General features: G+C 36.9%; 2 protein-coding genes across 2 annotated transcripts; one reads left to right on the top strand and one right to left on the bottom strand.

The window, feature by feature from the left end:
- Nucleotides 1-69: 69 nt before the first annotated feature.
- Nucleotides 70-3,507, bottom strand: LOC134317365 (uncharacterized). Its single transcript, XM_062998177.1, has 7 exons — nt 3,388-3,507; nt 2,198-2,284; nt 1,855-1,916; nt 1,271-1,399; nt 1,020-1,160; nt 629-749; nt 70-432 (listed from the first exon to the last, which is right to left on the bottom strand). Exons 2-7 carry the CDS (start codon nt 2,232-2,234, stop codon nt 215-217), a joined length of 708 nt encoding a protein of 235 aa, XP_062854247.1. The 5' UTR covers nt 2,235-2,284; nt 3,388-3,507; the 3' UTR covers nt 70-214.
- A 6,341-nt stretch (nt 3,508-9,848) lies between these two features.
- Nucleotides 9,849-11,834, top strand: LOC134317333 (zinc finger protein 239-like). Its single transcript, XM_062998150.1, has 3 exons — nt 9,849-10,244; nt 10,393-10,521; nt 10,691-11,834. The coding sequence occupies exons 1-3, from the start codon at nt 10,136-10,138 to the stop codon at nt 11,371-11,373; spliced, it is 921 nt and encodes a 306-aa protein (XP_062854220.1). The 5' UTR covers nt 9,849-10,135; the 3' UTR covers nt 11,374-11,834.
- The last annotated feature ends 532 nt before the right edge of the window (nt 11,835-12,366 follow it).

The raw sequence follows: 12,366 nt of genomic DNA, 5'->3' as shown, positions 1-12,366 counted from the left end.
TTTAATCAATAAAACCATCTTAAAACATCCTTATTTGACTGCAACAATGTTCCTTTGAACAGCTCATTTGAACAACTATTATTAAAAGCAACAGCTGAAACATTGTAAGGCAGGAGAATACACCGCTGTGTAACTAGCTCTGTGAGCAAACAAACAGATGACTAGCAAAATTAACACAAGGCCATAGATCAAGTCTTCAAACCTTAAAAATTGGTTAAACCAAGCCAAAGCCTGTATCACAGGTTGCTACACATGCATTTAGATCTTGACTGAAGTTTTTAAAGTTAGTGTAGTGTCCTGGTAGGCGGAGGGACTTGAAACACGTAGACGCCTTGGGGAGACTTCCCTGAACTATCTCCAATTGCATGTCAGAGGATGGGACCTCCCATCCGGTCCAAAACTGGACAAGGCCCCTGCGTGATGATTGAGATGCTGCATAAATAAATAAATACATTTACAGTATTGCTTTCATCCAACAAAGATTTCTTTTTGAAAACAATATGATTGAGAATAGATGCTGGGCAGTGTTCCATAAATAATGCCTAAGCACCAATTTAATATTTGCTATCGTCATTTACTTTCAGATTTCAAAAAATTCAGTGACAACAGCAAACTTGTGTTTTATTACCTGTTGCAATAAACTCGCGAAGATATCCAGCTATGCGGCACCTGGTTTCAACTGGGTAGTCTTCATCCTCCTCATCCTCGTTTGTCTTTTCCAGGGGCCACAATATCTGGTCAAGGATCATCTATTAGAGACACAGCACAAATATTTCAAGTGGGGTGGGAAAAGAGGATTTGACGTCATATAAATAAATATGAAACACTTGACACAAACCCTATTATAAAATTTATATACTAACTTGAACTATCTTTCAATTAAAAAAAAATTAAAAAATTAAGTAGTTAAAAATCAGAGCGTTTGTGTCAACTGTCTCATATCATTATCATAGTGTTGCAATCGAAGGTACTGTTATTTGTTACTTATATAGACTTACATAAATAGACAAATTTCTCACCTGAGGCTTGATTTCAACATCTCTCTCACGGGGGAACATAAGAGGAATTACGTCCTTCCTTTCTGTAAGTAACTGCCAAACGCAGGTCTCCTTCAGGCCTCGTCTGAACTGCTTAATCTGTTTATCTGTTTTTCCCAGGACCTGAGAGAGGGGAGGGGACAGAATTCAGCTTAGCTAGGTGTTTGCCAAATATTGCTGAACTGTCATATGAATATTCAAACATCAGAGATGTAACTATAAATGATTGTTACAGCATGTTGAAGAAGACGGTTGAAGAGCCATTTGCGGTTTTCAGAGGTCACCCCTGGGAGATCCCACATGTCTGCTAGTTTCCAGACTGCATCTTTTTGTTCCTCACTTAGGTCTTTGTTACCATCCAACTTTAAAAAAAGAATACACAACTAAATTATTTTAACTAAATATAGTGAGACATGCATATCATGTAGTCATGTGGGAAAATGGTACCCATAAAAACAGATTTCAACATATAGCCAAAACATTCACTTGTCATTCTTTATCTAATTGATTTGTGTGTGTGTGTGTGTGTGTATATATATATATATTATAACACTGTTATAACTTGGTACCAGATACAATGAATAAATTTAGCCAAGAGAAAGCATTCTGTCTAAAAGAACATCTTGGTCTGTATTCATAAAGCATGGAAATTTTTAAATTTTTTTATTTTTTTTAAACTTTCAGTGCTTCTTCACATAACTGTATAACCTATACTGAAACACCCAGTGTTGATATAAAAATTGCATCCACTGTACCATTCATTACATTACTAACAATCATTCAATTTGATATAAAAGAATAATGTCCTTCAACATACCAGCTGAATAGTTTGACGACGCTCAAGGTCAGGACAGTCCTCAACTGCGATGGTGGTCATATCTGGAGAGGCCCCAAACAGAACATCAACAACTGCTTCACTTATTCCAGCCAGAGCAGGGCCACCATGTAGGAATGAGTGCCCCACCATTCGGCCAGCAACAAGGAAAAAATCACTATCTAGAAGAATTTGTGATGTGCAAGGCACAAGGTGATCTGGCTGCCCCTCAAAGAGAAGCATGACATCCGAGTTTCCTGTATGGATCACATCATAATGCTTACATGTAATCCTCGCATATTACAGTATGGCCACCTGAATAAGAACAGAGACAAGCATCACATACCATAATTCAATTGAAAGCCATGCTGTAGGGTATTCATGGTCAAGCTTATAAAATGTCGGTTCACACCATCTCCAACGGCAGCGTCCCCTGCAAATCAAATTGTAAGTATATGTTAATGCTTTTACACACATTCCTTACAGGGTGTGCTACAGAGAACCCTAAAAGCTTCTTACAGCTGTCCTCACTAGAACTTAAACCAGTACACAGGGCCACACATATTTTTTGGTTAAAACACAAGTATTAGACCTGTTTAGGACCTGTTTACAACTGGCACTAACATGCACGTTTGGTGATCTGAAAAACCTTCAAGTGGTTAGAGATGGATCTTGTCCATTTTTTAACACGTATAAATTGAATGTTTTTGTGATCTGATTCCATCAAGCAAGTGGAAATACACGTGTCCAAAAATGTTAATGAGTAATTATTACTGTGGATCTTGGCCTCTCTCTCCTGCTCTCTGCCTCCCTTGCTGTTTGTGTTTAATGGAATAAAAGCAGTACATTTTGTTCCTTTGTGATTTAAATAATCAAAATCTTCTAATAGAAGCACCACAGATGGGTTACCCTAACCCTAACTTTAATCTATTCGCATGCTTCCTGATCAGGACAATTTTTTATGATGAACTGTTGTGTACAAGAATGAAAATGGATTTTTTTTTTTTGTACACAACTACATAAGCATAATTCAAATCGTAAAACTTGGTCTGGTTGGCTGACAAAACTGCATTTAATTTATTTTTATTTACATTATATTATTGTAATGTATTATTTTATTGCTGATTCACCAGCACATGTAGATAATTTAATGAATGGCACTGTAGATGACTGAAGTCAAGGTAACATCCATTTAAAGCAACAATCATATCTTCAGGAAGATAACCAAAAACATTCTAAATGGATACATTGTTGAATATTTAATGACTTAATGCTGCTGGAATCTGTAAAATGTTGACCAACGATAAAAAAATAACTTACCATCTAGCTTTGAAGTATTGAAATATGCACTGTTACAGTTTATAAAACAGAAAATACTCACACAAAAAAAATTATTTAAAACCTTTGAATGCTTGTGTGTACATGTACGCAAGAGCTGGACAATATGACCACATTTATGATTATCATGATATAAACATTGTTGAAACAATGTTATTTTTGTCATAACAGCAATTAAACACAATAGAAATAGTTTACCTTTCAATGTGCAGTGTAGAGGGCTTGCCCAGTTCACTTTTGGAGCCTTGTAAAATGTCAGAATTGACCTTTCTCTATCCAGCACACTGTCACCAAGATCAAGGATAGCAGTAAGTGGATTGGATCTTTCATACTGTTGGAGAATTTGTCTTCGAAAGAGTAGGGCTGCACCCTGTGGGTCTTCTCCATTTTTCCAAGCTGGTGTAGTGGTAAAAACAGTGAAAGAAAGACAAAAAAAACCCTACATAGTATATATAATTTAAGTCATATTTAAAGTTTATAGCTAATATTTTACTGTGGCATTACAGCTGGCATGATTTTAGTTATACTCAATATAACTAAGCATATCTACTTTGTGAAGGAAAAAAAAAAGTAATAAAAATTTAATAAATAACATTTATGATATGAGCTCTTACCCATATTCTCTGTAGCAAAACCTGTAGCTGTGGCGTTACTGCTCGTCTCCTGATTCTGTTGATGAGGTATTGCTGTTGATCCGACCACGTCAAGATCAGCTGAAGATGGCCTCTCCTCGCCAAAGCTTGAAGGGAAGACATTAGCATTTTGACAAAAGAGGACATTTTTGACATTACTAAAGCTTCATAAGAGTATTTACGTTTTAAAGCATATGTAAAACAATTACCTTTCCCCACATAAACTGGCATGAGCAAACAATAAATCCGGTGGAAACTGAACTCCACAAACAGGACAGGTATCCTAAGAAAAACAATTACTAGTTCATACACAACTTCAGTAAAATGAACTGCCAGCTGCAAAAGGCTTAAATTATAATGTATTTGTATACAAGATAGCTATACAATTGTACACAAAAAAGGACTGTACTCAAAATATTGTAAGTAACATTATCTACCAACCATGGTTTTACATTCAGTCACGTAAACATCAGGACACTCTGTTGAGCAATCATCCGGTTCTTGACACTCCTGGATAGTTTCTTCATTTTCAGACTCAGACTCCTAATTAAATTAAAGTAATATAAGATTCAAAAATGTTATATGTACCTCAGTGGTTTTCCTTGGCTATAACAATTTTTTATATTGTTTTTTAACATACTTACGCCACAATTTTGAACATGTGTAACTAGCAACTGCAATGGCATAGTGGTCCCACAGCGTTTGCACTCAGACTTTGGCATTTTAGAAAACTCCCAAGCATCATGTGGCAGAGGAGCTGTGTCAAGGCGCTCCTGAAGCGGCATTATGTAAAGCACATGTTTGCCGTTGTTTGAACTTGATTTCAGCATTTTTGCTGTGTAGCCTTGAGACCCCTGTGACAGTACTGACAGAGTCCTTTGTCCATTACCACCTTGAATATAAGAAAAGGATAGTTAGTTGATCCATTAGTTTTGTATTATTACTAGGGGTCCAAGCACCGCAGGTGCTGGAACCCTATTGAAATTGCTCGGAATTTTCTTCTTATTATTATTTTTTCTTCCCTAAAAAAGTTTGTAGAGCATTAACCGTAAGTCATCTAAACTTCAAATTTGGCACATAGGTACAATAACTTACCCACTACTCAGGCCAAAAAAAAATGACCTCAGTTGGCCTGATGGTGGCGCTATAGAGCAATGTTTTGCGTTTGGGACATTATCTCAGCAACTGTGCCATCTAGAATGAAAATTCTTTTTGAATCTTATTATGGCAAGTTTTTTGCATCAATGACTCATTGGAAGTTTTTAGCTCCGCCCACATCTACCACTGCCATATTTAGCAAAATCTGCAAAATGCTAATTTTTCTACAAATTCTGGATTTTTTAACATATCCCAACAATATAGGTATCAAAATGTTCAGCAGAGTCCCCTGATCAAGATTCATGAAAAACATATTAATATTTATTAACAACATTGCTGCTATTTACAAATTAGTCCCAGGGTGGAGCTTAGTTCACATAAATGGCTAAAAATCAAGATCACTAGACTGTATTCCAATGCTAGGTGCTGGTTTCCTTTGTACTCTCTCGCAATAAATTACCTGAAAAATCCCCATTTTGCTGTGGTTGCCAAGTGGCATCTCTGTAGAACACTCGCCTCTGAACTGCAAGGTCGTGGGTTTGAGCCCAACCTCTGTCAAAATGGAACTTCTCTATCTAAATTGTCTAAGACTTCTGATGAGTGCCCCAACAATTGCTGCTTGCAGCTATATTTTATTTCTTTTATGTACATACTTCTTTTGGACACATTTTTCTGAATGTTAATATTCAACAAAGGTAATGTTCTGCTTGTGTATAACCAACATTTTCCATCTACAGAACAGATAAAAAAGGATCTTAAACACACGTCTGATGCACAAATTGTTGGAGTGCATTGTTTTAGTTCTACTGCAGTGTTATTAAAACTACTGTATGCAATTGTAGAGAGATAAGATAGCAACACATAGCTAAAGCTTTATATTTAAAGTCTCTCTCTTCTAAACTTACAAATACATTCATATAGAACTTTCAGCAGCAATTTCAAGTGAATTCAATAAATCTTAACTTATTAAAAGTGCAAAAAATTGCAATTTCATACCTGTGGCCTTATAAAGGAGCCAGCCCCCTGTAAGTTTCATCATTTTAGGGTATTCGTTGTGCAGTGTTCTGGTAATCTGCAATTGTCAAACAAAAACTGCATATTACGTTTTATGAAAATTAAGACTTATTTTGGAGAAAAAAAAATTAACTCAAAAAGTAGTCAAGTATTAGTTACATGGTCATATTCAAAATAGCTGCAAATGAATATTATACCAGCATAAACTCTATTCTGCACAGCACTATTCAGCAGGGGTGTAACAGTACACAAAATTCACGGTTTGATTCACACCTTGGTACAAACTCCACCGTTCAAACTGTGTTCAAAAGAAAAAAAAAAAAGAAAAGCTAAGTTTCCTTTTGTTAATTTATTTTAAACAGAGTTGTGCAACTTACAAAATGTTCCATGCACTGTTATATAGCACTCCAGCTCCTGTGTGCTGTTAATACGGTGTACAGCTAGAATTCCTGGGTGCAACCGCCTGTGAACTTTGGTTCTACATTAGCTAGGTAGACTGCCTGTACCGTGACCGATCATAAAGAATACCATTTTGAACAAAGCCATGTTCCTAAAATTGGCTTGCACAATTTAGTCTGCATGCCCAAATATAAACCTGCGAGACAATTAAATATTGTCTAATAAGAAAAGTGCATTTGCTTAGGAAAATTCAACTGTAGATGTGTTACTAACAGATATTCTTTAATAATTTTTTTAATCTATTAAGTCAAGAGCACAAACATTTGCACGCTATTCCTTCCTATGAGAAATAATATAATATAACCACAATTGTTAGAAAAACTGTCTGATCAAAATGCTGTATACATTTCCAATGGCAATTATACCAACCAAAAACAAAATAAATTGATAGATGCTTTGTAACCAAAAATGAATCAACCAACCTCATCATGACCAGCATTGTCAGGTATCGTTATTGTCCGTCTTCCCAGTCCTGCCTGAAACAATTTCAATTCATTTTTAGGTGTTTTGCTGGAATTTTCAGCCAAAAGACAGAAATGAAATTCCAGATGTTTGACAGCTGGAAGCACAACACTTTGGACCGGCCTCTTTCCTCTGTTTCTTCTCCCATTAAACATAGCTGGGAAAGATCTGTTACGAACAAACATAAAAATGAATTTAAATCAATTATTATGTGTATGTAAGGTGACCTTGAGTGTCTTGAAAGGCGCCGGCAAATAAAATGTATTATTATTATTAGACATAATTAAGTTAACAAAACAAGGTGCTACATAAAGCCTTAATACCAACACTAAAGTTCAAACCCAATTCCTTGAAATTATATGTAAAGTGCTAACAAAAACAGAAAGTACTACTTTGTAAATTCTGTTTCATTTTTGTTATATATTCACTTATTTTTCTAAACTGCCTGCAACACATTGGGCCAGGACCATGTTAACAAATTTGTTAATTCAACTTTTACATGGCATTTAATTGTTTGCATTTAATTAACATTTCCACAGATGTGCAAGTTGTCCGTACCCTTGACTCCACAACAGGTATGATGGTAACAATTTGGATGGTCCTTTTATTATTGTACCTATTTTGAATGGATATTCTCAAGTGAAAGATTAATATAAACAAAGACTATGCATAATCTTTGTCCGGAAACCTGCTCTACGATGCAATACTGACTTGACCTGCATTTGTGGTTGTAGTGACAAATATTGTTAGAGACAACAGTTCCCTAACAGTATTCCCATGCCCAAAGAAATGCAATGCATTGCCACCCAGTGATGCAAGCTCAACAACATTCGGTAATGATTATCAGCCTTACCACTACAGGCACAGAGATGACTTCAAATGTTATTATGCACTGTAGAGAGTGAAAACCTTGCAGTCACTCATCACTGTTTAATTAAAATACAATCAGTACAAATTAGCGGTTCGCTTTCAACCTACTTTTTCAAACTGGGTTTGAACAGCCCCTAATGCAATTTATCTGTTGATTAAGACACGTTATGCTTACGATACTTACAATACATCCAAAACTTTTAATGACAAATGAAGACTATGGCAATGCTACGATCAAGTCTTTCTTGCCTAAAGGCATATCGCTGACCAAACTGAGCAAAAGAGTTTTAATTACCGTTCCATATCACGCTGAATACTGGTTGTGGACGCAGGACAACCTGGAGTACTTGGCAGTGGTGGACTTGGACCCTGCACCCCTGACTGGGCATTTGACACCAGGCTGACAAAACTCTGGACTGCTCTTTCAATCATGGAATTCTGTTCATGTGACAATGACAATATTAAACACTAACTAGCACTGACAATATTATAAAACTGAAGTAAAAGCATATTTCAGATAATTGCAGGGGATCATCCTGTAAATGAGTAACAGTGTTACAAAAATATAATACCAGCTCATTAGGGCAATGCCTTAAATGCTGAAGACTGACCATGAATGAAAAACTACTAGTAAAACAAGAGGTACTGGACATTTTTTGTATGTTCTGATATACTAGCTAAAAAGCTGGTGTCCTACAGTGTTTTTTCCATTGCAAAAGCTGACCAAAGCTCAGCAAATGCCTGTGTTAGTTAGCTAACTAGTTAACTAGCCCGCAGAATCAAAAGAGATCACATGATACATTCTGTCTGCCATTATTCAAGATAACTGTGCTGCAGTGATATAAAAATCAGGGAGCAAAACAAACGACATGCACTTCGCTTGCTATGCTAGAATACCCTGCTGCTAGCTGTTTATCTAGCTAGCTAAAGATGGTTAATTAATTGGCTACAGCTACCCAAAGCTAGCACAGGAGTCAAACTGACAATATAAATAAAAGCACTACACAGAACCTGCCTGTTATATTTTTAAAACGAACTTTCTGCAAAAGCAACATGAGCTAGCATTGTTCCTTACCTGACTCTCCATTGTACCTCTGGCTGGAAGCTCCATGACTGAGATTGGGAGGCGTGTTCCAACAGCGTGCCGAAATTGAGTGACAGCAACAAATCAGTGTTCTGATTAGTTAAACAAACCTCGCAATCTGATTGGTCCAGCTTAAAGCTTTCCTATTGGTCCATCAATTAGGCGTCAAAACAGGGTCAAAATTCGCAACTGCAGCAAGAGTTTCGCAACTGCAGCAGAGAAGGTGAATGAGAGGATTTTAACTGCACACATTCACAAGATCGGATTTACAAATGCTAATATTTTTTACAAATTAAAAAATATATATTTATATATATTTAAAATATTTTTTTCACATTTGTACATTTGAATTATTATTAATATTAATTTCTGTTTCATGTTTGCACATTCCAGTTCATTTGTGGATTTGGATTTTTCGTGCATGTAGTTGTTTAAATGCATTTACAAGTTTCAGTACATTTGTGACTTTTGTTTTACAAACTCAAAATCTTTATGACCCTTTTTTGATTCCATAGAAAATAGACTAAAACTCCACAAACTACTGGTTCCAAACTCCAGTCCAGTAGAGGCGCTAATAACCCTAAACTCTAAACATCATTCACCTCCATTCAAACCACAGGGATGTAGCAGCTGATCTGTTTGTACTAAAGTCAATCTTCTGTAAGTAAAAGATCCATGTGTTTATTTATTACACCTTCATTATTAACTCCATTCTGATGAATCATTAGAGCTCATCATAAAACAGCGTGAGGATTTGAATCGTTTTCACTCCCTTGTGATTTACATACACAAACTGCTAGCGGCTCAGCTGTTAGCATCCAACATGATTCAGTACAGATGAACCGATTGATCAGAACCGATTCAGCAGAATGAATCAATTGATCGAAACCTCTTAAAAAATTCTTTTTAAATCTTTAACAGTTTTGTTTAAATACATCAAGATCGTTTAGCATTGTTTACAGATGATTTTATAGCGATACTTCAGGTTCTTAGTTTCGTTTACAGGTTGTTTTTACAGTTTTACAGAAATACGTCACATTTTAGCTTTGTTTACATCCAGTCTAGTGCAACTAGTTTCATGATCCTGGTGTTTTTACAGTGTTTTACATGGGGACCTTCCCAGCATCTAATCATGGTTAAACTGGAGGTTTGAGGTGGTACTCCATGGCTTTCTTAAACACTAAACTGGATTGTTTATATCTAGTTCATGCTCCTGTAGATCAGACCAGGTCATGAGGAGACACTGAGAGGCAAGACAGCAACTTTTACACAGATACAGAATTACTGATTAAATAAAGTTCATGTATCTGTTATTAGATCTTAAATAATGGAATCATCAGCAGCAGTGAGACACGTCGCTCCTGTAGATCTACAACATGAAGAATTCCAAAAGATTGTAATAAAAGAGGAAGAAGATGAAGATGAAAGTTTCTTCTGTAAGTAAATATGGAGCAATACACCACTTTTACACCGGTGTGAATATGGGATTAGAACCTATACTGTACCGCACTGTAGTACCAAACCCACAATCTTACATTTCCTCCAGTTGTTGAGTTTCTTCTTCACATATTGATGGAATTTCAGGTGAAGGATCCTCAATCCCTGAGGAACACGTCACATCTGAGGAACACCTCACCCCAGTGGATCAACAGTGTGGAGGTTTCCAGATGAAGCCTGTGAAGAAGGAAGAACCTGAAGATACAGATGAACTCAGTAAAGTATTTTTGTGATCTTGAGCTACGTAACATATTTTATTTAATAAAGTATCACTAGTCCTGTCACCACCATCACTAATACTACCACCACCACTTCTACCACTCCTTTACTATATTATATAATATATTTTATTTCATTTCTTCTTATGTGTTCATTTCCTCTACAGCCCAAAATCAGCTCCACAATCACATCAAGAGCTGCAGTGATGATAAATATGATGCCCTGGTGAAATGTGAGACTGAACATGAGAACCTGACGCCCACCAGAAGCTCCAGTAATCAGCAAACGTCCTCTGATCCTGTCAGCATTAACACGTCTCACCAGGGAAAACAGCAAGAAGGAAACGTCTGCTCACATTGTGGGAAGAGCTTCTGGTCCACGAGTGATCTCAAAACACACCAGCGCATTCACACTGGAGAGAAACCGTATTACTGCTCAGACTGTGGGAAGAGCTTCAGGTTCAAGCGTTGTCTCAGAACACACCAGCGCATTCACACTGGAGAGAAACCGTATCAGTGCTCACAGTGTGGAAAGAGTTTCAATCAACAGAGTGCTCTCAACACACACCAGCGCATTCACACTGGAGAGAAACTATACGAGTGCTCACAGTGTGGTAGGCTTTTTAATCAAACGAGTAATCTCAAAACACACCAGCGCATTCACACTGGAGAGAAACCCTATCAGTGCTCACAGTGTGGGAAGAGTTTTAATCAACCGAGTAGTCTCAAAGTACACCAGCGCATTCACACTGGAGAGAAACCGTATCGGTGCTTACTGTGTGGAAGAAGTTTCAGACAACAGAGTGCTCTCAAAATACACCAGCGCATTCACACTGGTACCAAACAGTAATCTTAAAGTACACCTGCGCATTCACACTGGGGAGAAACCATATCAGTGCTCACAGTGTGGGAAATGCTTCGCTTATTTAACAGCGTTTAAGAAACACAAGTGTCGCACATCAAATTCTACCAAATAAACTAACGGTTTAATTGTTTATACTTCATTACCAACACAATCATCAGGTTTTTTTAATAATGTAGCAGCGATTGTAATGTTTAGCACGTGCTCAGATCTTGTTGTTACGTCCATTTCTTTGTATTTTTCTAAATGTACCCACAGGCTCTGCAGTCGGGTGGCACAGCGGCCTTGCAGGGTTTAATCCCACCTCCCAAAAGCATACTAGTATGTGGACTGACTGATATAACTCTGTTTTTTATTGTTTTTATTGTTTGTATTTTGTAGTTTTAGTCCATTCTGATGCTCACAGTACATCACACAGCTGGGAAGCAAATAAAACCGACCGAACTGTATTGTGGAGGGAGTCGTCTGTCTTTCTGTCTGTCTAGCTGAGAAAGGGGGAGAACTCTTAGTGAGGGCAGAACAATTGTCTTAAAATACACTGTCTGTAAAAGGTTTGGCATGTTCTTCCCATGTCAGAGTTGATTTATTGTGGATTTGGGTTTGCTGTGATTGACTCTGAGCTTATAAACCATATAAAGTGTTGATGTGCTGCTCAGCAGTCAGGATTGAATTGAGTAAGTGAACTTGGGTGAGGAGGAGTGATTATATCAGCATGTTATTATAATGAATGAATGAATGTGCTGTTATCAGAACTCTACACTCCAGTCCAGTAGAGGCGCTAATAACCCTAAACTCTAAACATCATTCACCTCCATTCAAACCACAGGGATGTAGCAGCTGATCTGTTTGTACTAAAGTCAATCTTCTGTAAGTAAAATATCCATGTGTTTATTTATTACACCTTCATTATTAACTCCATTCTGATGATTCATTAGAGCTCATAATAAAACAGCGTGAGGATTTGAATCGTTTTCACTCCCT

The sequence above is a fragment of the Trichomycterus rosablanca genome, chromosome 1 (genome assembly GCF_030014385.1).
Source record: "Trichomycterus rosablanca isolate fTriRos1 chromosome 1, fTriRos1.hap1, whole genome shotgun sequence".
Taxonomy (NCBI): domain Eukaryota; kingdom Metazoa; phylum Chordata; class Actinopteri; order Siluriformes; family Trichomycteridae; genus Trichomycterus; species Trichomycterus rosablanca.
This window is presented reverse-complemented; position numbering and strand designations above follow the sequence as displayed.